The following is a 25,017-nucleotide window of genomic DNA, read 5'->3' on the forward strand; positions in this document are numbered from 1 at the left end:
GATAAGAGTTAATAGTTTTAAAGAATTATTGCCATAGTAGTAAAATGTTTGAAAAAAATTCCAGGGCGTAGAGTTGATTTACTGTTCAGTCTTAATGTGAGAATCAATTAACTTTAGTAGGCTGTTTTTAATTTTCTTTAAAGACAATGATTCGAAACAGAAAACGTGGGCTTCCCTGGTGGTGCAGTGGTTGAGAGTCCGCCTGAAAAAAAAAACCCAGAAAACCTGGAATACTACTGTATGTGGCATGACATTTTGTAAAAGATTATATATTATAAAATGTAGCCAAAATAGTGCAAGGAAAAACTTGTCATTAGTCTCAAGGAACCATTGGTATAAAGATAACAGGAGAGAACACTTATGCTGGGAGGAAATTTGGCCATTCAAATGAGGATTTCATTGCAAGATCCTCCTTTTCACTGCAAGATCTTTAATTTCATCGCAAGATCCTCTTTAAGTTCTTCCCTATTTTCCCACAAGTAAAATGCTGTCTCTTATTTGAGGGCAAATCTCCCATACTTGTACTACTCCTCTTCTTGGTTATTCTACACAATTATAATTACCCATTTTATTAAATTTAGCTATTAACTTAAGAACCAACTTTTAAAAATCTAGGATGTCTCAAAGAGAACATATACTACACAAAATAGCTGCACAACAATTCTAGGAGACGTGATCACAAGGGCAAAGAACCAACAATACATGGTTGAATGTTATAATATCCTACTCTCCTACCCAGAGGTAAAAATTAAATTCAGAGTTATATTAACACAAAATGCACTCCGGCAGAGTAAGTCCAACAAATGAATGAGAAAATGCTATAAGAAATTGGAACTAAGCCCCAACAGATCTCCCTACCCTTCCTTCATTCTTTATAATAATGAAAACTATCCCTCAATACCTCAATTTACATTGTGCATGGAATTGTTTTTACTGTAACTGTTTACCAAGAGGTAATTATCTTTATCCTACTGCCGCTTGGAATTCTAAATTAATAAAATGACTTGTAAATTCCCAGAAATCCCCAAGTGGAATATAATTTACCTGTTATTAGGGACCAAGGGAACAGCATTCACTTTACTCTGGATTTTTAAAATAAGACCTCAGCTAACATCTCATGTCATTTGCTTTTAGATCATAAAATAAAATGGATGGTAGTCTAGCTTACAGGCACTTAGATTGGCTTTGTAAATTATTGGCTGACTCATACTCACTAAAGGCATCCATTTTATGCCAGAGGCTTTATTAGCAGTCCAGGGACACAAAGAACTGGTAAACAAAGGAATCCACAGACACCATGCTGCGTGTTGCAGATCTCCGGGAATCTTCCAACAGTTTTTATCCTTTCCCTAAAAATAATCTATGCATATCAAAAGGATCCACTTAACCCCTTGGAAACCCTCAAGCTAAAGGGGTAAAAAAAAAAAAAAGATTATTGTTGGTTTTACATGGAGAACTACTAGGAAATTTTACCTAAATTATAAGTGAAACACAGAAAATTGAGCAAAGTAGAGTATAACAGACCCCAAATTGACAAAAAGGAAGTTTGACTTCTTCCACAGTAAAGAAGTTTACAGAGAGAGGAAATCATGTACTAGAGAGAGCATTTCAATGGCTATGTTTGGTACAAAACTATATACACACACACACACACACACACATACTATATACATACACATACTTTATACATAGTTTATAGTTTATATACAGTATATAGTTTGCACCATATATATATATACACATATATACATCTATATATTTTTAAGAGAATAGTTTCATTTTTTCTAAATCTCAACTGTATATTCTTCTAAAGGAGTGGGTTGTAGGTAATTCTGAAAAAATAATATAGAAGAATAATTTGGGGAAAGTCTGGAGCTCTTTTCTCGTTTCTCGTAGAGAAGATGTTCACAAAATAGATTTACTGACCATCTGACTTTCTACTGTAAGAATTCATGGTCATAAAAAATTTCTAACCCTGGGGAAAATGGTTTCTACACACAACTTATCCTTTAACTGTATATTCATTTTTAGGCACAATTAGTTGTCCCAATGCCCAATGTTTTCCAGAATGCAAAAAAGAATATTCGTAGAAGAGAAAAACATAGGAGACGTATATTCAAGGGCAGAGAATTAGTGAAGTTAATTGTCTCTCAAATTAAGGTTTTTAGACCACTGCATCGGTATCATCTATCTAGTGGGTTAAAATGCAGATTCATGAGCCCAATCCACAAATTAATCAGAATTTCTGGGGAAAGGGTTAGGAATCTGCAGTTTTAACACATATCCCACATGATTGTAGTGTACACGAAATCTGAATCACTACTACATTTCTGTAGCCTTTAGGAACCAAAGCATGCCTCTCACTGTATTTGAAGAAGACTGAGCTATGAATCCAATGTTTGCTAAGGTCTCTTTCTCCTATTAGTCTGGAGCAAGGAGAGGGAGGTTGCAGAGGCAAAGCTGAAAGCAGAGGCAAAATAATATTTTAAAGAGAGAAAAGAATTTACCTTCACATAAAGACTCCAAACCCATATGTAAGAATGTATGGGTTTCATTGTACTAAAAGGGAATATGCAAATCCTACTAAAAAGAATGCTATAGATATTAAGAAATAGAAGTACTATAATTTTAATGTTTTCAAATGGGCATATTAATTTATATTCATGATTGACATTTTAGATTTCAATTCAAACTAAGTGGGTAAGAAACAAAACCAAAACCAAACAAAACTCTTACGTCCAAGTGTTTTGCATCTGTGGAAAATAGGTCCCTTGTTATTTTTTCCCAGAGTTATTATTATAATGACAATTTGCTTTTGTTTTTTAATTGAAGTATAGATTTAGAATATTGTGTTAGTTTCAGGCGTACAGCTAAGTGATTTAGTTATACATATATATATTTTCTGATTCTTTATTTTTCATTATAGGGTTATTACAAGATAGTGAATATAGTTCCCTGTGCTATACAGTAAATCCTTGTTTATCTGTTTTATATGTAGTGGTGTGTATCTGTTAATCCCGTACTCCTAATTTATCCCTCCCTGCCTTCCCCTTTGGTAACCACAAGTTTGTTTTCTATGTCTGTGAGGCTGTTTCTGTTTTGTATGTAGATTCATTCTTATTATATTTTAGATTCCACATATAAATGGCATCATATAATATTTGTCTTTCTCTGTCTCAGTATGATAATCTCTAGGTTCATTCAGACAATTTGCTTTTTTAACAAGAGGTGAGAAGATGTTATTTTTTCCCATAACATTTCACCAAGTTCCTTCTTCTTTTGTAGTTTCCAAACAACACTGGGAAATCACCCAGATCTTCAATTCAGTGGAGAGACAGCATCCTGATATCTAAATAGCATTACAGGTATAAGCAATATCGTATATCACATAAGATAAGAGGTACAAATTCATTTCCACAAGGAAAGATTCAAATGGCTAGTCACCCATCTGAATCAGAAATCATTGTTTCCTGTTATTTTTATGGCAACCCAGAATTTCACTTAATTACATAAGGTATTTTATAGCACTAATTTACTCAGTAGGCATTAATCGTCATAATGTCCACCTGTGACACACAATAAACTCCTAAACTAAAACAATAATAATTACCACCAAAACAAAGCAAAACACCACATACACTTCTCCACTACCAAAAAATTCACCATTAACTATTGCCCTCAATGTTCAAGGTTTGATGCTTATTTCAAAACAATTTAAACCACATCACAGCTTTCCTTACAAATATATCTAAACAGAGTGAATAACCAGAGACACATTCAAAAGGTCACCATACCCCTCTCCTCTCATTACCTGTCCATTTTCCTCACTTAATTTCAACATAAAACCTAGAGCAACAGTTAAGAAAATCACTAAAGCTGCTGAGGAAATTGAGGCTTGAAGAATTTTTCACAAAACCAATTATTTCCCAAATAAACTTTATTTTGAAAAGAATACCACAACAGAGTTGTATAAATTTAAATATGACACATCTTAGCATTATTACTGAGTCAAATCATATACAAGTGAAGTCACAGTTCATGTCTGATTATTCTTACGAATGAAAAGGTGCAAAGATGCAGCTAAACTAAAAAGGCAGGTAACATAAAAACAACCATAACCTATTATATATTGTCATTTCATACTTGTGTCTATTTAGGTGGGAATTGATCCAAATTCACACAAGATAAAGAAATATGCTACCTGAATAACCAAAATTCTTTTTACTTTACTTGCTCTACCACAGATAGCATCATCAGTAATGTTTATACAAAATAGCACCCTAGGACAAGCTACTTTCTTTCCCCCAATAATACAGACCAAAGCTTTCTGTATTGTGGCTTATAACACCTTCAGGTTGAGGAAAACAGCAGTGACAACTTAAGACTTTTCTAAATATAGGTGATTTCATCAGACAAAGGTGTTATTTATGTTCTTCTCAAGAACTGTATGTTTTAGTGATGAAAATGTCAATATATAATTGGTGAAAGTAGTCTATATATGATGTAGTAATTGTTCATAAGTATTAAAAAAAAAAACTAGAGGTAAACAGGAATGAAAGGACTAAGACACACACCTGGACCCTCTCACCCCTACGTTTTTTGAGGCAATTCAGTGTTCACCCCAAGATTATTCAATGAAACCAGAGCCATTTCTGGATCATGGGAATTCAAAAGCACCATAAACAGCCAGTTAACTATCTTCAAAGGATAAGGACCCAAAGACAAAAAACAGAGTTGACTACTAGGAGAGCAAACTGAAGAGAGAATTAGGCCCAATGAATTCAAAGAAAATTTTTACTTTTTCAATAGTAGAGGGCAGTAGAAACATACTTAACTTGGGGACTGAAATCTGGTTCTATAAGTTAGTTGTTGACCTTGGGCACAACAGTCAGTCTCTCTTAATGACAATTCCCTCATCTATAAAATAGATACATTAAGATCTACCCTCTTTTCTCCATAGGCTTCAGACTAATGAGAATCAGACAATGATGCACTTGAGATCACTTTGTAAACTTATAAAGGATTCTTCTTAGCAAATGGATATTTGGGCACTTTTTTAAAGTATTAAGGAAAAATTCCAATTTAAGATAAAATTATAAAATCATCAACTTTTTGATCCAGGATAGACCTGTATTCAATAGTAGCTACTGTGAGTCTGCCTCATTTTTTTGATGAGGCAGAAATAGGAAAATTTTTATTGTATTACTCATTTCTCTTATAAGACAATGTTACTATAGTATAATACATTAGTTATAGACTTTGTTAATTAAAGAACCAGGAAGGGTGATCTTCCAGCCTTAAAAAGTAAACACTGACTCAATACAACTCTTTACCTCCTCTACAATACTTTGACACATTTTATTATGAAGAAATAAACACATAAATAATTTGTTCTGTTAATCACAATAGGTCATTCATCACTAGGAACCCAACCTTATGTAGCTTAAATCCCAGGCAGAATATTTCACTGTAAACATATTTATAAATTATTAACTTTACTCATTTCAGCTTTGCACATCTCCTCAGTAAAGCAGTAACTCTTAAACGTAGGGCTTAACAACCATTTTCCCCTTGTCCTCAAGCAGAGACTCAAAGGCACTTACAGACACACTGTTTCATTACAACATGAAAATAATAAGCCTTGGGCTATTGCAAAAGGCTTTTCAAATATCAGCATCTAACTTGGAGAAAATAGAGGGAAGAAGAAACAGAGGGTGCTGATTTGTGCTATAACCTGATCTTATGTTGGGCACGCACCCAGTCGCAATATTTTAAAATTACAAGTAAGCAAGTAAAACATAAGGCTTCATATGTAAAAGTGGAAAATGATCCAGAAGTCTTCTATTCAAAGACAAATCAATTTTTTCTTCCTAATAACCTACCAGAAAGAAATGGGTACTTAGAAGCCCTAAGGGGTTCTTCTAATAATATTCAGAAAAATATATAAAAATAAAAACCAAAGCATGAACAGAACATAGTTCTTTCAAGATGGTTACCCTCTCTTTTAAGGATGGATGCTGTATAAAATGGGCAGACATGTGTCTATAATTCATCATGTTTATATGTAAATTCTCTGGCAGATATAAATCCATCTTTGTCTTCATCTTCTTTATCAAAAATATCCTCCACCAAAACATCATGATGACTTTCATTCACCACTGCACCATGCTTTTCAAACTCCTTCTTTAAATACACTTTAACCTACAAAATAATGGGTCACATTAATAATTCTAATTCATAGGACACCCACATTGAGCCAATCAATATCACAGACTGGACGGGTAGTGCAATTAGTTACATGTAACAACTACTAAACAACTACCTTATGATATATTTCTAATGATAGTAAAGGAATTATAAGGAATTTTTCCCCTTAAAAGCTGTTGCTATAGTGCTACAGTAGAGACACAAAATTTTGCTCAGAGGCAAAGATATGGCTTATATCATGGGAAAAACACACAGTGAAAGCATATTACGTGTTCTTAATCCAAGTCTAAATAAAGCCAAGCATTTGAAAGACTGCTATCTTTCAATCCACCGAATTATCCACATCTTATTTTCTAAGAAGGGTCAGAATTCCAGATATTTCTCTTAAAATCAGATTAAATGATGGCCTTTTTAAATTTTAAGTAGGCGTCTGGGAATAGTACCTGCTGTGGACTGGCTGTAATCACGCCACATGACCTTCCGATCTCAGAAGTTAAAGCAAAATCCAGCCTGATGGGTATTTAAGACTAAAAGTTTCCATTTTTATACAGATATTTAAATATATAAACAAAATATTGCCCCCAATTACCTACTAGATTCACCATAATGCAATTCAACCTATATTTTCATTTTGAATCATATCCCTATTATTCCTCTGTTAGATCAGCACTTTCAAATCTTCTCTCCTCCCCCACCACCAACATGCAAACATATAGTGTATGTTTATTTTTAAGATTAAGGGGATTTAATGCAGTTGTTAAAAAGCAGGGGGGGCAGTAACAATGAAACTCTATGGACTAATGTAGAACATGTCTCCAGGGTATATTGTGTGAATAAAGTGAGATGTCAAACAGTATATGTATAGTATGCTACTTCTTGTGTAAGCAAGGGGGAAGTAAGAATATATATTCATGCTTGCTAGTATTTGCATAAAGAAACACTGGAAGGGTTTGTTAGAAACTAGTAAAACTGGATATGAAGGGGGAGGTCACATGGTAGAAGAGGATGGGGGTGGGAGAATGACTTCTTAATAAATCTTTTTATATTGAATTGATTTTTTTGAACCATGTGAATGTTTTTTATTCAAGATTTTTTTAATGAAAAGGAATTCAAATTTATCTTGGATAGAAAAAAGTCCATGACTGATAACACTCTGAGGTGTTATGAATTTAGTAGCTGTGGATCATGACTCTGAGGTTTATAACAACATGTCTTAAGACTTAATCATTGGGACTTCCCTGGTGGCGCACTGGATAAGAATTCGCCTGCCAGTGCAGGGGACACGGGTTCAATCCCCAGTCTGGGAAGATCCCACATGCTGCGGAGCAACTATGCCCCGTATGCCACCACTACTAAGCCTGCGCTCTAGAGCTCACGAGCCACAACTACTGAAGCCCACGTGCTTAGAGCCCGTGCTCCACAACAAGAGAAGCCACTGCAATGAGAAGCCCACGCACCGCAACGAAGAGTAGCCCCCCTCACTGCAACTAGAGAAAGCCCGCGTGCAGCAACAAAGACCCAACACAGCCAAAAATAAATAAATTTATATTAAAAAAAAAAAGACAATCATTTCCTAGCCATTAGAATGAAATTGGTTAAAGCATAAAAAGGGACTTGATTTCTGACCAGCCAAGCCAGAATGGAGAATACAGGTAGACAAAAAACATAGGGCTAGATATCTACCTCCACTTCTTTCCCCACAGAAGCCAGACTAAGACAGGTATGTGTAGCAACAGCTGCAAACACCTAAATAAATTATAGAGAGAAGTCTTCTTCCTTTCTCCCTACTCAACACCAGGACCCTGTGCGGGGTCTCCTAACCTGAGCAAAACTGAGCATGTGATCGGCTTGCTGATGCTAACTGCTAGAAAATCACTATGCAACTCATTTAACAGCCAGTCTAAAGTTTTAAACAGAAACTGTCCACGTGAGATATTTTGCAGGATATCTACGTTTCTTATATCGTAGCTCCAAAACAGGAATTGTCTTGGCAAAACAGATCTTCAAAAACTCAGGGCGAGAGCAAGATACACTGAACCCTAAGCATTAAGGAGAAAAAAAGCAAAAGAATGAAAAGTCTCAATATATTTCTTTCCAAAACAATGATTTCCTATTTAAAAAAAGTCAATTTTCAAAGCATCAGTGTTTAAGAAAACTTATAAATAACATGTTACACAAAAATAAATTTTATTTTAAAATATATTTCTTAAAAAGTGAGCTAAAAGAAAGGAAGGGAGGGAGGGAGGGAAGAAGGGAGGAAAAAAGGAAGAGGGGGAGAGAGAGAAGGAAAGAGAGAAAGGAAGAAAGGAAGAAAGAAAAAGGAAGGATCACCTCATCTTTAGAGAGTTTCCAGTCATCATTAAGATCCATTTCTTGGAATGATTCATGGGATCTTGGTCCATTTCGAATCTCTAGGAGATCGATGTTGAATATCAGTGTACTCTCTGGGGGAATTTTACCTGACATGAAGAGGGAGAGGGGTTAATTTTATTAAATAGATCCCAAAGTTTTGATGATAGAAAACTTGTGGTACTGAACAAAATACTGTTTTAATTGAATTAGATAAAGAGCCTTTCTAAGATTGTCCCATATATAGAAATTACTTATAGTTTATTCAAACAAAGTAAATAAGGAACAATCCAAACTATTAGATCAAAAACAATGTGTTTTTGGCTTTGCAATTAAAAATTGTTTTGCACACACACACAGATATGCTTCATGGTCTGAGTATTAAATTTCAAATATAATTAAGAAGTTACATATTATATGTCAAGAATGACTTAATGGGGTTTAGATAATTAAGAGTTAATTATAGTACAAATGATTTACTAACTTTTGGGTCAAAAAGTCCTGGCCTAGAAATACATATAGTACTGCCATTTCCACCACTGGGAGGCAGTATATAACTGAATGAGCTCTGGTTTCACACTGGGATTGAGGCTCACATCTGCCCCTCTTTAAGCCTCAGTTTTCTCATCTGGAAGCAAATTTAACACATGTTGATGAAGTTCCATGGGAGGGGAGACATTAAAGCAAATTTCTGAGAAGGGAGATAAAAATCTTTTAAAGTGAAAAGAGCTTTATTAAAGCCCCAGGGACTTTAAAAAAAACCAAACCCGAACCAAAACAAACAAAAAACTTCTGGGAAACATGGACAATTTTTTTTCAACGTGTTTCTTTATAACTATATTTAACATACAGGTCCGGGTAAACATTACAAATATTTCTCAGTGCCCCACCCCCTCATCCCATTAAAGAGCATCTGTAAGCACCAAAAGAACAAAACTTACACTGTGTGCCGAAGCTTACCATTCCAGATCTAGACAGAGAAGGGCATGCACTAGAGGTCATCGATAAAACTGGTATCTTTCCAAAAGGAGGCATGCAAACATGGTACTAAAAAACTACAAAATTAGTGTTTAAATACGTATTAGCAGAATTAGTTTCATGTTATTCTGTTTGAAGCAAATGACTCAGATTCAGATCTCTACTCGTTATAAAATAAAATCAAGTCAAATAGAGTATGGAGAAAGAGAAATGGACTAATACTATATACATAAATATTAAAGGTGAGACAAAGATACAGGAAAGTGAAAGAAATGTTTAAACATCAGAGAAACATTTTCTAGATACTTCTCTAAAAGGATCATTATTAAAATAAGAATTGAATTTTGTTAGTAAATCCTATTCTATGCATAAGATTTACATAGCAAGATCCATTTAGAATATGTAATACTTCACATATGACACCTATTTTCTTCTCAGTACACTGGGGCTAGGAAATCATAATCCCCACCTTGTAAATGGTTAAGCTTGGACTTCAGGATGCCGTGAAGTCTGTATTTCTACTACGTCAGAGTGGTTTTCTGTCTAGTTCTGATGACTTCTTAAAATTTTTTTTCTTTCTCATTATATAATGTGTGCCCATTGTAGAGAATGTGGAAGAGACAGAACCAGAAATAAAAATAACTCCCAGAACCACTGTCCATTATTAACATTATTTATTTCCTTGTGATTCACTTTGTATGTGTATATATTTTTTCCTAATACTTACTATCATAATATATATATCTTCATTTTCTACCTTTATAAATATAACATTATATCATACATATTTTAGATGTAATTTTTAAAATCTTTAAAATGCCATTTAGAAATAACTGGGCTGGGCTTCCCTGGTGGCACAGTGGTTGAGAGTCAGCCCGCCGATGCAGGGGACACGGGTTCATGCCCCGGTCCGGGAAGATCCCACATGCCACGGAGCGGCTAGGCCCGTGAGCCATGGCTGCTGAGCCTGCGTGTCCGGAGCCTGTGCTCTGCAATGGGAGAGGCCACAACAGTGAGAGGCCCGCGTACCTCAAAAAAATAAATAAATAAAAAGAAATAACTGGGCCATATTTTATTTAGATACACCCTTTTCATTATACACTTAAGTTGGTTCCAGTCTTTTTGCTATTAGAAATAACAAGTGATGCACATCCCTGTTTATGAACCTTTCTCCCAATACCAGACTATTCCGTTAGGTAAGATTCTAATAAAGGAATTACAGGATACATGCATGTAAACATCTTCATGCTTCTTGTAAATAGCCCTTTGGAAAACTGCATGGGTTCCCACCTAACCAACAGGTGTTATTGGCTGCCCTAGAACAACTAGCACAGAGGCTTCCTGGACCAACTAGCCCACTTGCTTCTGCTTTATTAAACTCATTTCACGTCACTCCATTATTCATTTAAATAAATTATCAAAAACTTTATAAAACAACTTTAAAACAAAGATGAGGGCTTCCCTGGTAGCGCAGTGGTTGAGAGTCCGCCTGCTGATGCAGGGGACACAGGTTCGTGCCCCGGTCTGGGAGGATCCCACATGCCGCGGAGCAGCTGGGCCCGTGAGCCATGGCTGCTGAGCCTGCGCATCCAGAGCCTGTGCTCCGCAACGGGAGAGGCCACAACAGAGAGAGGCCCGCATACCGCAAAAAACAAACAAACAAACAAAAAACAAAGATGAAAATTAACTCCCATAAGACCTCTGTCGTGGGAGACTTCATTTGTGAGTCACACACAGCCCACATCTAAAACTGCATTTAATGCCTAAATAATCTATATTTCAAATGTTTGACTCATCAAAACAATTATGTTGAGTAGTCTTTGCATTGTGAAAACAAATTGGTAAGTTTCAACTGGGGAGGATAAAAAAGTCTTAGAGATGGATAGTGGTGACGCTGGCACAGCAATGTGAATGTACTTAATGCCACTGAACTGTACACTTAAAAATGGTTAAAATGGTAAACATCATGTTATGGAAATAATACCACCATTAAAAAAAACCCACCAGGGGCTTCCCTGGCGATCTAGTGGTTAAGACTCTGTGCTTCCACTGCAGAGGGCATGGGTTCAATCCCTGGTTGGGGAACTAAGATCCCACATGTCAGGTGGTGCGGCCAAAAACAAACAAACAAACAAAACCCGCCATATTGGTGAGCAATATTAATAATAGAGTTGAGATTACAGAACGTTTTTCCTTATTAGCTCAGTTGACCATTTACATATTATGGCCTTAATTGGCCATTTCAAATGCTAATCAAGGCAATTATATTTTCCTAAGATATACAAGTCCTCTATTTACTTCTAGAAAAAAATACATAGTAGTTAGTAACTTCTATCCCTAATCCAGAGAAGAATTCTAATGCTGTAGTAAAACTATAGAATTGTTATTACCTTTTCCTTCTTTTCCATAGCCCAAGGCAGGAGGAATGATGAGCTTTCTCTTCTCTCCTACACACATTCCCTGCAAGCCCTGGTCCCAACCTTTGAGAGCCTCCAGGATGCCCAGGGTAAACCAAATAGGCTGACCATTGTTATGTTTGTGACTACAATAGAAAGAAAACACATTAGAACTCCTTAGTAACTTTATCATTATTTTTTTATTGCTGTGGTGTAACATTTCCACCCATGACTGATTAATTTTATTAGTTTGGAAATTAATGAAAATAGCACACATGCACATGTCAAACTCTATAGTAATTCATTTCACTTCCCACCTTTCTTGATGCAAATTTCACATAGCTGAATTTGCTAGAGCTGGCAGAGGGAATAATAATAAAAACAACTCAGCATTTACTGTATACAGGTATTATCCTAAATGCTTTGCTTCTTTTAAGTCTAACAATGATAATATGAGATAAGTACCATTATTACCCCCATTGTACAGAGGAGTGTGCCAGTATCTGACCCAGCTCCGAAGTTCAAAGTCTTAATCACAAAATGATGCTGTCCCAGGAAGACCACTAGAATGCAGAAAAGGGATAAAATAATGGAAAATGGATGAGTTTGGGAAAGAGAATGAGAAGCTAAGAATTTACCGCCAATGCTCACGGGTCCATGCCCACATGCACAGTGGAGTCAGGAGTGCAGTGTCTTATATCCTGCCTACAACCTTTCCTGATGTATAGCCTGCTGATGGCTCTGATAGGTGAAAGAGGCTGCTCTTCAACCCTGAATCCCCACTCAGACCCTGGCCTAGTTCTCTCCCCAGGCGTTTACTGTGGGACTATGCAAAGAAGTCTGGAGGAGTGGCCCCTCAAGGACTGGGGAAGAAGGAAATGGTCAAGATATCCTGGCTTATGAGTTGGAGAGAGGCCAGCCTAAGAAAACCAACCTGCTGAGCTACTGGAGGGGCTTGTGGGCTGAGTAGTATCTGAGCCCCAGTTAGTTCCCTCTTAGTGCAATAAGGAAAGTGTTCTATTCAAGGATATCTTGTAGTTGAGAAACGGAAGTCACTCTTCTAGGCTTCACAGGTACCATGGTTACTAAATCTAGGTAAAGGCCATCACTTCTTTTCCTTAATTTCCCCCATGATCAAAGTAGCAAAATGGGAACCATAGAAAATAGGGGAAGGCTAGAAAAGAATAAAGAAAGAAGAAATAATCTACCACCCAGCACTGCCAACAGTTTTGGCACATTTCTTGTCATGGTAAAGGACTTAGGCTATTTACCACATAGGCTACGGGTCTCGAAATAATGAACATGCTTTATAAACTGATCATTTGATGGTACTTCATTATAATACTGAGAGTTAGCAGGTTTTGGCCATTTACATGGAGGCTGCATGACAATATTCCCCTCTTCAGGTACTAAAACTTTAGTAGCAAAGTGCTAAATAATGTCAAGCGGTTACCACCAGGGTCCACACAGGCTTTTGGTTCTGAGACCTGAAAGAAAGCAGGCTGGGTCTAAAACAGATCAGACTAAAAATAAAAAATGTAATTGGAAGTTTCAAATGCAAATCATAATATTGTTTAATGTCCACTGTGGCACCAGCCTTGTTGATAAAAAAGATAGGGCTGTTGAGAATTCTATGGCATGCCCTCATCTTGGAACTTTTTGCAAAGGCTAACGGAGTTCAGAGAAGAGTGCCACTGACTTCAAAACCTCATGACACACCAGATCGGAATGCCCAGTAAAGGCAGTTTATCAGAAAACGAGGTCAGGAAGGGCCACGAGGCTTCACTGCTTTAGTTCACGCCATTCCCCCTACCTGGGATGTCCTCCCGTCCTCATTCTCCACCAAGAAACCTCCACCCATCTTTCAAGGCCCATCTCAATTATGATCCCTGGGAAGTCGTTCTCTTTCCGCATCTCTCAGAGCATGATTATGTCCAGAGTCCGTTATGCTTTGTGAGCACTTTGAACATTCTGTACTTTACATCATGAGTTGTCTTCCTCCCCTCTGTAGACCGTGTTTTTCTAGAGGAGAAGAACCCACTCGTAGTCATCTTTGCATCCCCAGGGCCTGACTCATTAAGGATTTGATTGATGAATAGATGAATGAATGGATGAGGATGGAGAGAAGCCAGATTTAAAAAATCTCCCTAGTGTCAAACAAAGGGCCTAACATAAAGAAATGTCCAGTAAATACTTTGGAATGGAATTGGAGAATCAATGCCTAATTGGAAATCATTACACTTGTAAAAGTTTTCCATGTTGCAATTTCTTTCTTTATAAAACAGAAATAGTGATAGTGTAACCACCTGAAAATCCTTCACTGTAGGTATTGAATTAATCTTCCGTAACCACACCCACACCCATCAATGAAGTCTTTGAATTTCTAGAAAGAAACAAATAATGAAACAAATTGTGGTCCTGTGCCTTGACCGAAGTGGCATCTATCAGAAAGTTAGGTCAATGGACTAGCATTAACATAACCTACAATAAGCAAATAAATGATTGTATATTCTGCTCATGAAGTTGCTATGAAAAGTTTAAGTAAATTTCACCTACACCAAAATAAAAATGGAATTGAGTTAGTTTCCCTCAGGAACAAAGTTTGAGAAATGAGAATTCCTTTAAGGCTTTTCTACTTATTGCCTAATTATACACCTAGATATTTCTACAGCATTTCAGAAATTCTAGTTCTAATTTTGATAATGAAAAAAATTACTGCTTTATCCTGACCACATGTTTCCAATAAGACCTTCAAAGGCCTTGTTATATACGATTGGCTTTAAACAATTTCCTTTCCCCAAACTAAGAAATCAGATATTTCAGTTTTTTTCAAGAGGGATAAAGCTGGTACACGCCACTGTTCCTGCCCAAGAGCTGGCATATGTGGGTGGGTTCTTTACTATTTTACCTGCAGGGTATAATTACTCACGTGGAGTGAAATAAGGAGCCGTCCTTTTCTAAGTAGCCTTCATAGTGGACCAACATCAAATCCCCTCCTTTGGTCTTGCGATGGCAGATAAACGGCTTCTGGAGCACTTCAATCTTCACTTCTGGTTCAGGGATCAGAGCCCCACTCAAAGAAGTGACTAAAAGCGACAGGACCGCGTTCCACAAGAAAAGCCTCATGTTACCAGGGCGGGAAACAAGTTGCTACAAAAACACAAAAAGGGCCCCCCGACCTCATAGAGTTAAGGATGTAGTTGAAGACTTAAAGACAACAGCCTCTGGCAAGTTCATGACTCCCCCTTCCTAGCAGACGTGGCACATTCACCACCGACAACTTTCCCACTCACTAAGAACTCACCTCTAAAGAGTTAAACCCAAACCCGGCCCTTGACTGGCTCTTACAACACTGCCCCCTGGAAAGCGCGAGCTCCCGTTGGCTTGCGGTGCTGTCCCTCAGGAGCCTCTCAAGCCAATGACTCTACAACAATGTAATTTACCACCCGGCCGAGCAGGGCGGTAGCCCAGAGGCGAACCACCCGGTGAGGTCCTGTAGCCCGGAGGATTACAGAATTCCACAACCTCGGACTTTGAGAGAGGGGTGGAACGCGGAGCTAACCGGAAACTTCGACAGATTCACAGCTGTAAAGAACCCGGCCAGGGTGTGAAGTCCAGGTCTCAGGAAAGACTCGTTTACCCTCACCGTTGGTGAGAGGCCCCCCAATAGTAATTGCTTATTATTTAACTTAGGATATGAACGATAAAGACTTTAACAGTGGTTTAGGTTTCACAAAGTGCTTTCCCGTTCTTCGTGAGCCTCTCTACACTGCCGGTAAGGCAGATTCTTTTATCCCATTAAAAGATAAGTATATTTTGGCTAGGAGAGGTTAAGTGTCCTGCTTAAGGTTGTTCAGCCCCAAAAGGAATTGAGCTCCGCCATCAAACCATCTTCTGATTCATTCTACAATGCTGCACAACATTATGGCTGCTAATAATTTTAGAGGACCTTAGTGTAGAGGGTCAGTAATAGCCTCTATCAAGGATAAGGACGTGCAGACCTCCGCTTTCAAGTAGTAATCACAGTTACGAGTTACACAGGCTCATCTTTCTTTAAAATTTTTAATTTTACATTTTTCGCACAATTTCAAAAGCAATACATGTTCATTGTAGTCGATTTGGAAGAAACTGGAAAGCACTAGAGTTTCCAGTTAAAATAAAGGAGCCTAATTAAATTTGAATTTCAGATAAACAACGAATTAATTGTTCTGTGTTTTTATTTGCTAAATCTGGTAACCTTACACTAAAGAAAAAGAAAGAAAGAAAAAAGATCTCCTGTAACGCCACCATCCAGAAATAATCATCTTAACATTTTGGTGCATGGTTTTGTGACAAATGCCTAAAACAATTAGGATCCTATTGTATACTGTGTTTCCTAACCTGCTTTTACCACTGAATCTATAGTTAACATTTTCCCTAGTCAAATATCATTAGCACAGTCCTTTCTCACACTTTCATATGCATAGGAATCCCCCGAGAGATCTTGTTAAAATGCAAAGTTCGATTCCGGAGTTCCTGGGCTTGTGGCGAGATCCTACAATTCCGAGAAGCTCCTAGGTAATGTCAGTGCTGCCGTCCGCGGACCACACTTCCTGTTGCGAGGTTTTACAGTTTAGACAACATCTGTTTACGCTCGCTGGCCACACACAGTATTCTATCGTGAAATTCCCATATCTCCGTACGCCTTATTGTTGGGTACCTCAATAGCCTTTAAGTGCGTAGGATTAATTAGCCTTGAAATAAGAATTGAATCCTGAAGACTAGAATCCAGGGGGCACCCTAAGGGGCCACGGTGGCTCCCAAACATCTGGAGATGGAACCCATCTACGGCACCATTGAGTCAGGACTGTGTTCCACCGTCGTCCCAGAGGCCTCCCTCCTCCCTTCTCACCCTCCCTTTAGTCCGAAGCCTGCCTCCCAGGACTCATTTTCCCCGTGGGCCTCTCTCACTACATCAGCCATGGCGCCGGCGCCTCTAAACCCCGGGGTGGATTTTGGGAACAGGCGCGCAAGCGGTGCACTGGGCATGCGCGAGCGGGCCCCGAGCTCCGTGGGTCGAGGATTCAGGTAGCGCGCCGTGGCGCCGCCAGCAACCAGTTCCTTCACTCGGGACACTTGGGTGGCTTCAGCCGCCCCTCGGACCAACCCAGTGCCTTGACCTCCTTGAGGACAGCGCGCCGGGCCCGCCGCGCCGGGCCACCGGCCGGCTGCGTCCTCACGTGCGGAGGCCGCCACAGTGACCCCGCCCCCGGGCCCGGGATGTGAGGCCCGCGGGGTGTCCCCGCACCGGGCCTAGGCGCCGGGAGTGGCCGGCTCGGCAGCGCCGGGCGATGGCCCTGCTGCCGGTGCTCCTCGCCTCCTGGGGCCTGGGGCAGTGAGGGGGCCGGCGGGCGAGGGCAAGGTGGCCGCGGGCGCCATGGAGGGGGTGCTGTACAAGTGGACCAACTATCTGAGCGGTGAGTGGGAGGCGTGCCAGGGTTCTGGTCCTTTGTCTGAGCCGCGGGATGGTGGCGTCGGGACGCGCCTTCTGGGGGTCGGGGTCACGGTCCCTCCTGAGACCAGAGAGGCCTGCGCGGACCGGGAATGTTTCCCCACAGCAGTTCTATGTCTCCCGTGCTATACAGACCCAACCCCCTGTAGGGGCTGGGTGACGGCCGTAGCTTTCCTCACTTCGAGGAAAGCTAAGAAATCCTGAGATGTGGGGTGACTTGAAAGGCACGATGCCCTCGGTGGCAGAGGGAGGGAGGCGCTGATTCCCGCAGTGGGGTCCTCTGGGAGTCTCGAATTCTGGCGAAGGAGCTGGTCTCAGAAGGTTTCAAATAAATGCCAGCAGTAACCTGGAATCCCAGAGGTGAAAGGTCCTTTTTCAAACAAAGTCCCCAGAGCAAGCACTTTCCCTTTGTCACCTGCAGAGTCATCCGAGTGCAGACCAAGGTATCAGAGTTACGTCTCAGTTCCAAAGTATGCACAAGGTTTTTGGTTTTCTCACTGAGCATTTCTTTTTGTTTTACAGACTCAGAAATTACCGTAAAATAAAATGCAAGCATTAGCAACTCTTTTTTTGCTCCGCTGAGCAGAATGGCTTAAAAATAGTACCCCACCCCCTTTGCAATTTGTGGAAGTACTTCATATTTTGAGAAGGTCGTAACTATTTTTCAGCTGCGAATATGATTCAGGCCGAGCATTTTCATAAATGAGTATATAAATAAAAGCCTTCTGTGTTCTGGAAACTGTGCTAGGGACTTTTTTGAAATTAAACTTTTTATTATGGAAAATGAGGTGGGCACTTAAAATTTTAATAGCAATGTATTTGAAGTGAGAAACATTCCCAGTATCTCTTAGAGTGGCAGAGATGTATTTTCCCATCCTAGGGGACCATAGGACAGTTTTTTTTAAGGTTGTAGTGTGATTCTCTGGGGGTGTTTTAAGGACATTTGTGTCTGGGAGGAGCAGTTGGCATAGTGATTCATGAGGTTCTAGAGCACAGCTAAAGGTGCACCTGTTGGGTATACCCAGAATCTCTTCCCTGTGCATAGTGTGGTTACAAATGAGTTCTGTTTATTTTTCTTGTGATCATTAGTAGAAACTGAGTGAGGAGGGGTGTTTTAGAAGACTTGCCCTTTGAAGGACCTTCATTTGATGTCAAGAGATTGTATTAGATGTGGATACCTCATGGCTGGGCTCCGGTGAATGTCAGAGGCTAACGTTCTCCTAACCTAAAGGGAGGGTGCTTGATCAAGTAATTTGCTTTTGAGGTATCTCTAAACTCTAAGATGTATAATCTTATGCCCTTGAATGAAATTTAGTCGCTGGTCTTGGTCTTTTCCCCCTTTCCATCACACACACCTTTTAACTTGTTTTCTTTCATCCTCAACACTCTTCCTTCTTTTGTTCCATCTCCCCCCCTCCTTTTTTTTTTTTTTTTTTTTTTTTTTGCCTCTTCTTTCTTCTTCTTCTCCCCCTCCTTTATATAGAAGGTTTAGTCTCTTGGTACTGTACCTACTTCCTGGTCATGAAATATCTTTTTTCCCCCTGACTGTTTTTATGTATCCTTCAATAAAGCAAAATTTCTCTAGAAGGATCTTTTGGAATCTTTATCATGTGGTGCCTGTACCATCTGTTCTGTTGGAAAAGAGTCTACTTTTTTCTGCCCCAAGTAAGAGAAGTTAATTTTGTGAGTGATGCCATAGTGGAAGCCCTAAAGAAAAGGGGCGCTGGAGCCATTGCCAGAGATGACTGTCCTTACATCATGCTGCTTGTTCCCATGGCCCACAAGCCACCTCACTGTGGACAAACTGTTCATAGAAGCCCATCACACTGGGTGTACTTAGACTTACGGTTCAGCACATTCTCTTTCCTTAGGACATACATTTACTTTGGAAAGGAATGGTAATAGCCTAGGAGGAGCAAATGCATTTTTGTTTCTTCCACCCTTCTATGCAAGTTAGTCTCCCCCAAAAGAGCGTACTGTGAGTGTTAATGACAAGCTTTGATGAAGACATCACTAATTTTCTTCTCCTGAAACTTGTTTTTAAAGGTAACATTTTTTTTCTTATGGTTTTGCACATAGTAATTTAAAAATACATGTAATATCAGTCTAAGTTTTTGTTCATTTTGAACTTTTCTCTGAAGGGAGTACATAACCCGTTTGTGTAGTTTATTTCCGTCATGTCCACAGCTTGATATGGAATGCCTTATGTCCAAATTTGAGTGGAGTGGTTAGGGAAACAGTTTATCAGCTGATCCTTTGAATCATTTGTGGATGTTGTTAATTTCATTCACCAGCTACTGGTGTGCTGGGCTCTGTGCTAGGCACAGGGCAAGCAGTGTTAAACAAGACAAACACTGCTCCTGCCTTTCTTGAGCTTACAGTCTGGTGGGGGAGACAGACATTCATTGGATACATGGTTGGAAGCAAGTTCCAAGTGTGTGTGATTTGAGGGGAGAGGATGGGAGAGGCTAGTCGGGGTCGCTGGGGAAGGCTTCACTGAGGAAAAGATTTAAGCAGAGCCTGAAGGATAAACAGAAGCTGGGTAGGTGGTGAGGCCATAGCAGAGGTGCAGTTGGAGGCTGTAAGGAAAAACTTTTTAGGCTCAGGGAATGTCAGTGTGAAGGCCCTAAAGCAGGAAAAAAACTGGTAAGTATAAGGAAAGTAAAGAAGACCCACATGGCTGGAGAGCTGAGAAGAGGCTCCAACAAGACTGCAAGGATGGAGGGCAGGCCTGAAATTGCAGGACCCCATAGGCTGGTTTAAACACTGCGGAGTGATTGTGCATGCACGTGCATGTGTTTGTGTGTGTGTAAGAGAGAAATGGTGAGATTGTTTAAAAGCTCATTTTGGCTACATTTATTGTATTTTGCCAAATACTGTAGTTATTTTGTGAGCTTCTCTTGCTTCTTGAGTTAAACTGTTAGGTATCAATTACTGAAAGTTGGAAACATCCATCAAGCCCTGAGAATAGCAGTATCTAAATTGCTTGCATGAGTGTACTGCTAAAATACAGAAAGAGAAAGGAAGAAAAATCTCTTTTCCCTAATATATTAGGCAAACTCAGGTACCCTGTGCTCCATCAGAGGAAAAGGAAAAAAGAAAAAGAAAAAGAGCTTCTGTGGATTTTCTTCAACATTCTGAGCCATCCTGCCTTTTGTGCAGTAGAACATTGGATATTCTGGGATTTAGTGTCCAGCCCTCTCTTCACATATTAGAAGATTAAGCCTGGAATGGAAAGGGGATGGATTACACATTTCACAAACACCTACGTTGTATGAGACATAACACTCGGCACCGTAAGTTTGTTATTTGTATCTTTCAAGCCCTAAAAGTCAGTCAAGGGATATTATACCTGCTTGGTTATACGTTAATGCTCTATAGTAGAACACTAGTAGAGTCAAAGAGTCCTAAAGTCTAGTGCCGGCTCTGTCACTGCCAGCTGCAGAGTCACTTTATCATTCTGAGCTTTAGTATCTTCCTCCATAAAAGTGATGAGATTTACCCATTAATAATTGTAAGAATAGTAAAAAAAAAAAAAAAACCAAAAAACTTAACACTTCTAATGTTCCAGGCACTATTCTAAATATTTTACATGGATTAACTCATTTAATCTTTGCGGCAATTTTAGGAAGCAGTTGCCTTTATTATTCCCATTTTCCAGATGAAGACATTGAGGCACAGAAAGGTGGAGGAAGGAACTAGCCCAAGGTTACACAGTTAGTAAGTGGCTCCAGTGTCTATGTTCCATTCATTACATAATACTTGTAAAGGTCCTTCCTGCTTGATCGTTATATAATTCTAGCTGATTCATAATGTGCCTATATTTAAAGTATGTCGACCTAGAATAGCAGACTTTATTTGGGGGTGGGAGGTGGGGAGGAATTCAGGAGTATGGAGGACTTTGCCTGGTGTTGTGCATATGTTTTGTCACAAGGAAATTTTCTGAGCTGTGCTCTGAGCTTTCTACTTTCAGTTTTAGGTCCCATTCCTGCCCACTCAGCACACAGGAGGGCTTCTGCCATGAGCTCCAGCCAGTTGCAGGCTTCTTGGGCCCTTCCAGTGCATTAAAACACAAGCACATTGCAGCACTGCATTCCAAAAATAACAAAAGCTTGCATCATGCTCACCAGATGGTTGTCTGAGGAGGTGCTGTAATTTTGCTTACCACACCCCAGGTGGAAGAAGGTGATGCTTGTCCATATATGTTTGTACTGTGTAAACAGTGCCAAGAGGCCATCTGGAATGTGAGTGATTCAGAGCAAGATTCTCATAGTCTCACAGCCACTAGTCAACCTTTTTTGTTGTTACTTTTCTTTTAACATCTTTACTGAGATATGAATTAACCTCTGATGAATTTCACCCATTTAAAGTATACTAGTCAAGGGCTTCCCTGGTGGTGCAGTGGTTGAGAATCTGCCTGCCAATGCAGGGGACATGGGTTCGAGCCCTGGTCTGGGAGGATCCTATGTGCCACGGAGCAACTAAGCCTGTGCGCCACAACTACTGAGCCTGCGCTCTAGAGCCCGCGACCCACAACTACTGAGCCCACGTGCCACAACTACGGAAGCCCGCGTGCCTAGAGCCCGTGCTCTGCAACAGGAGAAACCACAGCAATGAGAAGCCTGCTCGCCACAACCAGAGAAAAGCCCGTGCACAGCTACGAAGACCCAATGCATCCAAAAAAATAATAATAAAATAATAAAATAAATAAATTTATGAAAAAATAGGACTAAAAGGACATTTTTGAAATAAAAAGTACAATATCTGAAAAAAATTTTAAATCACTCAGTAGATGGGCTTAGTAGAATGCAGATGACACAGGAAAGAATCAGTGAACTTGAATAAATCAGTAGAAAGTATCTAGTCTGAAGAACAGAGAGAAAAAAGATTGGGAAGAAATGAATAAAAACTCAGGGACTTGTGGGACAATAACAAAAGGTCTAACATTCTGGCACTGGAGAAGGGAGAAGGGAAAGGGGAAAGAAATTGGTGAAGAAAAGGGGTTTGAAAAAATGGTAACTGAAAATTTCCCAAATTAGGTAAAAGCTACAAATTTCCAGATTCAAGAAGCTCAGCAAACTCCAAGCAGTATAAACTCAAAGAAAGACATACCCACACACAACATAATGAAACTGCTGAAAGCTAAAAAAAATCTTAAAAATAGCAAGAGTAGAAAGACACAATACATATAGGGAGACAACAATTTCAGTATCTGGGATTTCTTTTCAGAAAGCATAGAGGCTAAAAGAAAGTGGAACAACATCTTTAAAGTGCTGAAAGAAAGGAATTGTCAACACAGCATTCTATATCCAATGAAATAGTATTCAAGGGTTAAGGCAAAATAAAAATATCCTTAGATGAAGGAAAATTGTAATAAGGAAATGCTACAGGCAGTTCTTTAAGCTGAGGGGAAGTGGTAATGGGGGAAGTTAGAACATCAGGATTAAAGGAAGAACAACAGAAATGATAAATATCTGGGTAAATAGACTTTTTCTCCTTTTAATTCTTTAAAATGTGTATGACTATTGGAAGCAAAAACTGTCACATTGTCATTGGGGGTATAGTGTTCATTGTATGTATATGTAATATATATGATAACTATAATAAAGTGGGAAGGCTGAAAGGACTTACATGGTTTTAGGTTTGTATGTTTTACTTGAAATGATAAAACAGTACTAAACAGGCTGAAAGTTAGATATGTGTTTCATAAGCCCTAGAGCAACTAATGAAAAAATACCAAGAGATACAGCAAAAACTCCAATAGATAAATTTAAATGGATTCGTACAATCTGAAAGAAGGCAGAAAAGGGAGGAACAAAGTAACCCTGCACCCCCCCCAAAAAAACAGGAAACAATAAAAAAAATAAAATATTGTCCCTAATTCCAACCATATTGATATCTAGATCTATATCTATTAAGTGTAAGTGGTCTAAACAGATGAAGTAAAAGATACAGATTGTCAGGGGAAAAAAAGAAGACCGAACTATGTGCTGTCTATGAGAAGCCTACTTTAGAGATCAAGAAAGATTGAAAGTAAAAGTATATATGAACAGATGTAAAAATTCTCAGCAAAATGTTAGCAAACTGAGGCCAAAAAATGTAAAAAGAATTGTCCACCATGACCAATTAGAATTGATCCAGGATATGCAAGGCTGGTTCAACATTTAAAAATCAATTAATCTATCACATCAACAGACTAAAAAAGAAAAACCACACAATTGTATCAATAGATGCAGAAAAGGCATTTGACAAATCACCCACTCATGATAAAAACTCAGTAAAATAGGGATAGAGGAGAACTTTCTCAACTTCATAAAGCCTAGCTACAAAAAACCTACAGCTGACATTGTACTTAATGGTGAGAACCTAGAAATTTTCCACTAAGATCAGGTACAAAGCAAGGATATCCTCCCTCATCACTCCTTTTTAACCTCATACTGGAAGTCCTTTCTAATGCAGTAAGGCAAGAAAAGGAAATTAAAACTATACAGATTCGGAGGACTTCCCTGGCGGTCCAGTGGTTAAGACTCCACACTCCCAATGCAGGGGGCACAGGTTAGATCCCTGGTCAGGGAACTAAGATCCTGCATGCCGTATGGAATGGCCAAACAAACAAACAAAAAAGTATACAGATTCTGAAGGAAGACATAAAACTGTCTTTGTTCACCAATGATATGATCACCTATGTAGAAAATCTGAAAGAACTGACCAAAAAACTGGTACTGATAAGTGATTATAGCAAGGTTGCAGGATACAAGGTTAATGTGCAAAAGTCAATTGCTTTCCTATATACTAACAATGAACAAGCGGAATTTGAAATTCAAAACACAATATCTTTACATTAGCACCCTTAAAACTAAAAGACTTAGCTATAAATCTAACAAAATATGGGCAAGATCTATATGAGGAAAACTACCAAACTGGTGAATGAAATCAAAGAAGCTTTAAATAAATGGAGAGATATTCCATGTTCATGAATAGAAAGACTCAATGTTGTCAAGATTTCAGTTCTTCCCAACTTGATCTATAAATTCAATGCAATCCCAGTGAAAAACCACAGAAAGTTGTTTTATGGATGTCAACAAACTGATTCTAAAGTTTATTTGGAGGGTTGGGGGCGGGTAAAAGACCCAGAATAGCCAACACAGTATTGAAGGAAAAGAACAAAGTTGAAAGACGGACGCTTCCTGACTTCAGACTTACTATAAAGCTACAGTAGTCAGTATTGTGTGGTACTGGTGAAATAATAGACAAATAGATCTGTGTAACAAAATAGAAAGCCCTGAAGTACACCCACATAAATACAACCAACTGATCTTTGACAAAGGAGCAAAGGCAGTACAATGGAGCAAAGATAGTGTCTTCAAAAATGGTACTGGGGGCCTCCCTGGTGGCGCAGTGGTTGAGAGTCCGCCTGCCGATGCAGGGGATACGGGTTCGTGCCCCGGTCTGGGAGGATCCCATATGCCGCGGAGCAGCTGGGCCCGTGAGCCGTGGCCGCTGGGCCTGCGCATCCGGAGCCTGCGCATCCGGAGCCTGTGCTCCGCAACGGGGGAGGCCACAACAGTGAGAGGCCCGCATACCACAAAAAAAAAA

General features: G+C 39.2%; 2 protein-coding genes across 7 annotated transcripts in view; one reads left to right on the forward strand and one right to left on the reverse strand.

Moving 5' to 3' along the window:
- Positions 1-3,942: 3,942 nt before the first annotated feature.
- On the reverse strand, positions 3,943-15,225 carry FKBP14 (FKBP prolyl isomerase 14). 2 transcript variants are annotated; one of them, XM_060108164.1, is made up of 4 exons: positions 14,860-15,225; positions 11,925-12,076; positions 8,539-8,666; positions 3,943-6,201 (listed from the first exon to the last, which is right to left on the reverse strand). In XM_060108164.1, exons 1-4 carry the CDS (start codon positions 15,054-15,056, stop codon positions 6,043-6,045), a joined length of 636 nt encoding a protein of 211 aa, XP_059964147.1. In that variant the 5' UTR covers positions 15,057-15,225; the 3' UTR covers positions 3,943-6,042. The 2 variants fall into 2 exon arrangements, with proteins under 2 accessions (XP_059964147.1, XP_059964148.1); XM_060108165.1 differs by lacking the exon at positions 3,943-6,201 and adding an exon at positions 6,211-8,246.
- Positions 15,226-16,954: 1,729 nt separating this feature from the next.
- The window catches only part of PLEKHA8 (pleckstrin homology domain containing A8), a 99,223-nt gene continuing 91,160 nt past the window's right edge, over positions 16,955-25,017 (forward strand). For 2 of the 5 annotated variants that reach the window (XR_009533343.1, XM_060107835.1), the window contains exon 1: positions 16,955-17,386. Coding sequence is in view for 2 of the 5 variants with exons in the window: in XM_060107835.1 (XP_059963818.1) it covers positions 17,347-17,386 (40 nt within the window). In the remaining 3 variants the exon portion in view is untranslated. The remainder of the gene's footprint in view (positions 17,387-25,017) is intronic. The other 3 variants (XM_060107838.1, XM_060107837.1, XM_060107836.1) reach the window with 3 other exon arrangements.

Source organism: Mesoplodon densirostris, chromosome 9 (assembly GCF_025265405.1).
Source record: "Mesoplodon densirostris isolate mMesDen1 chromosome 9, mMesDen1 primary haplotype, whole genome shotgun sequence".
Lineage (NCBI taxonomy): Eukaryota > Metazoa > Chordata > Mammalia > Artiodactyla > Ziphiidae > Mesoplodon > Mesoplodon densirostris.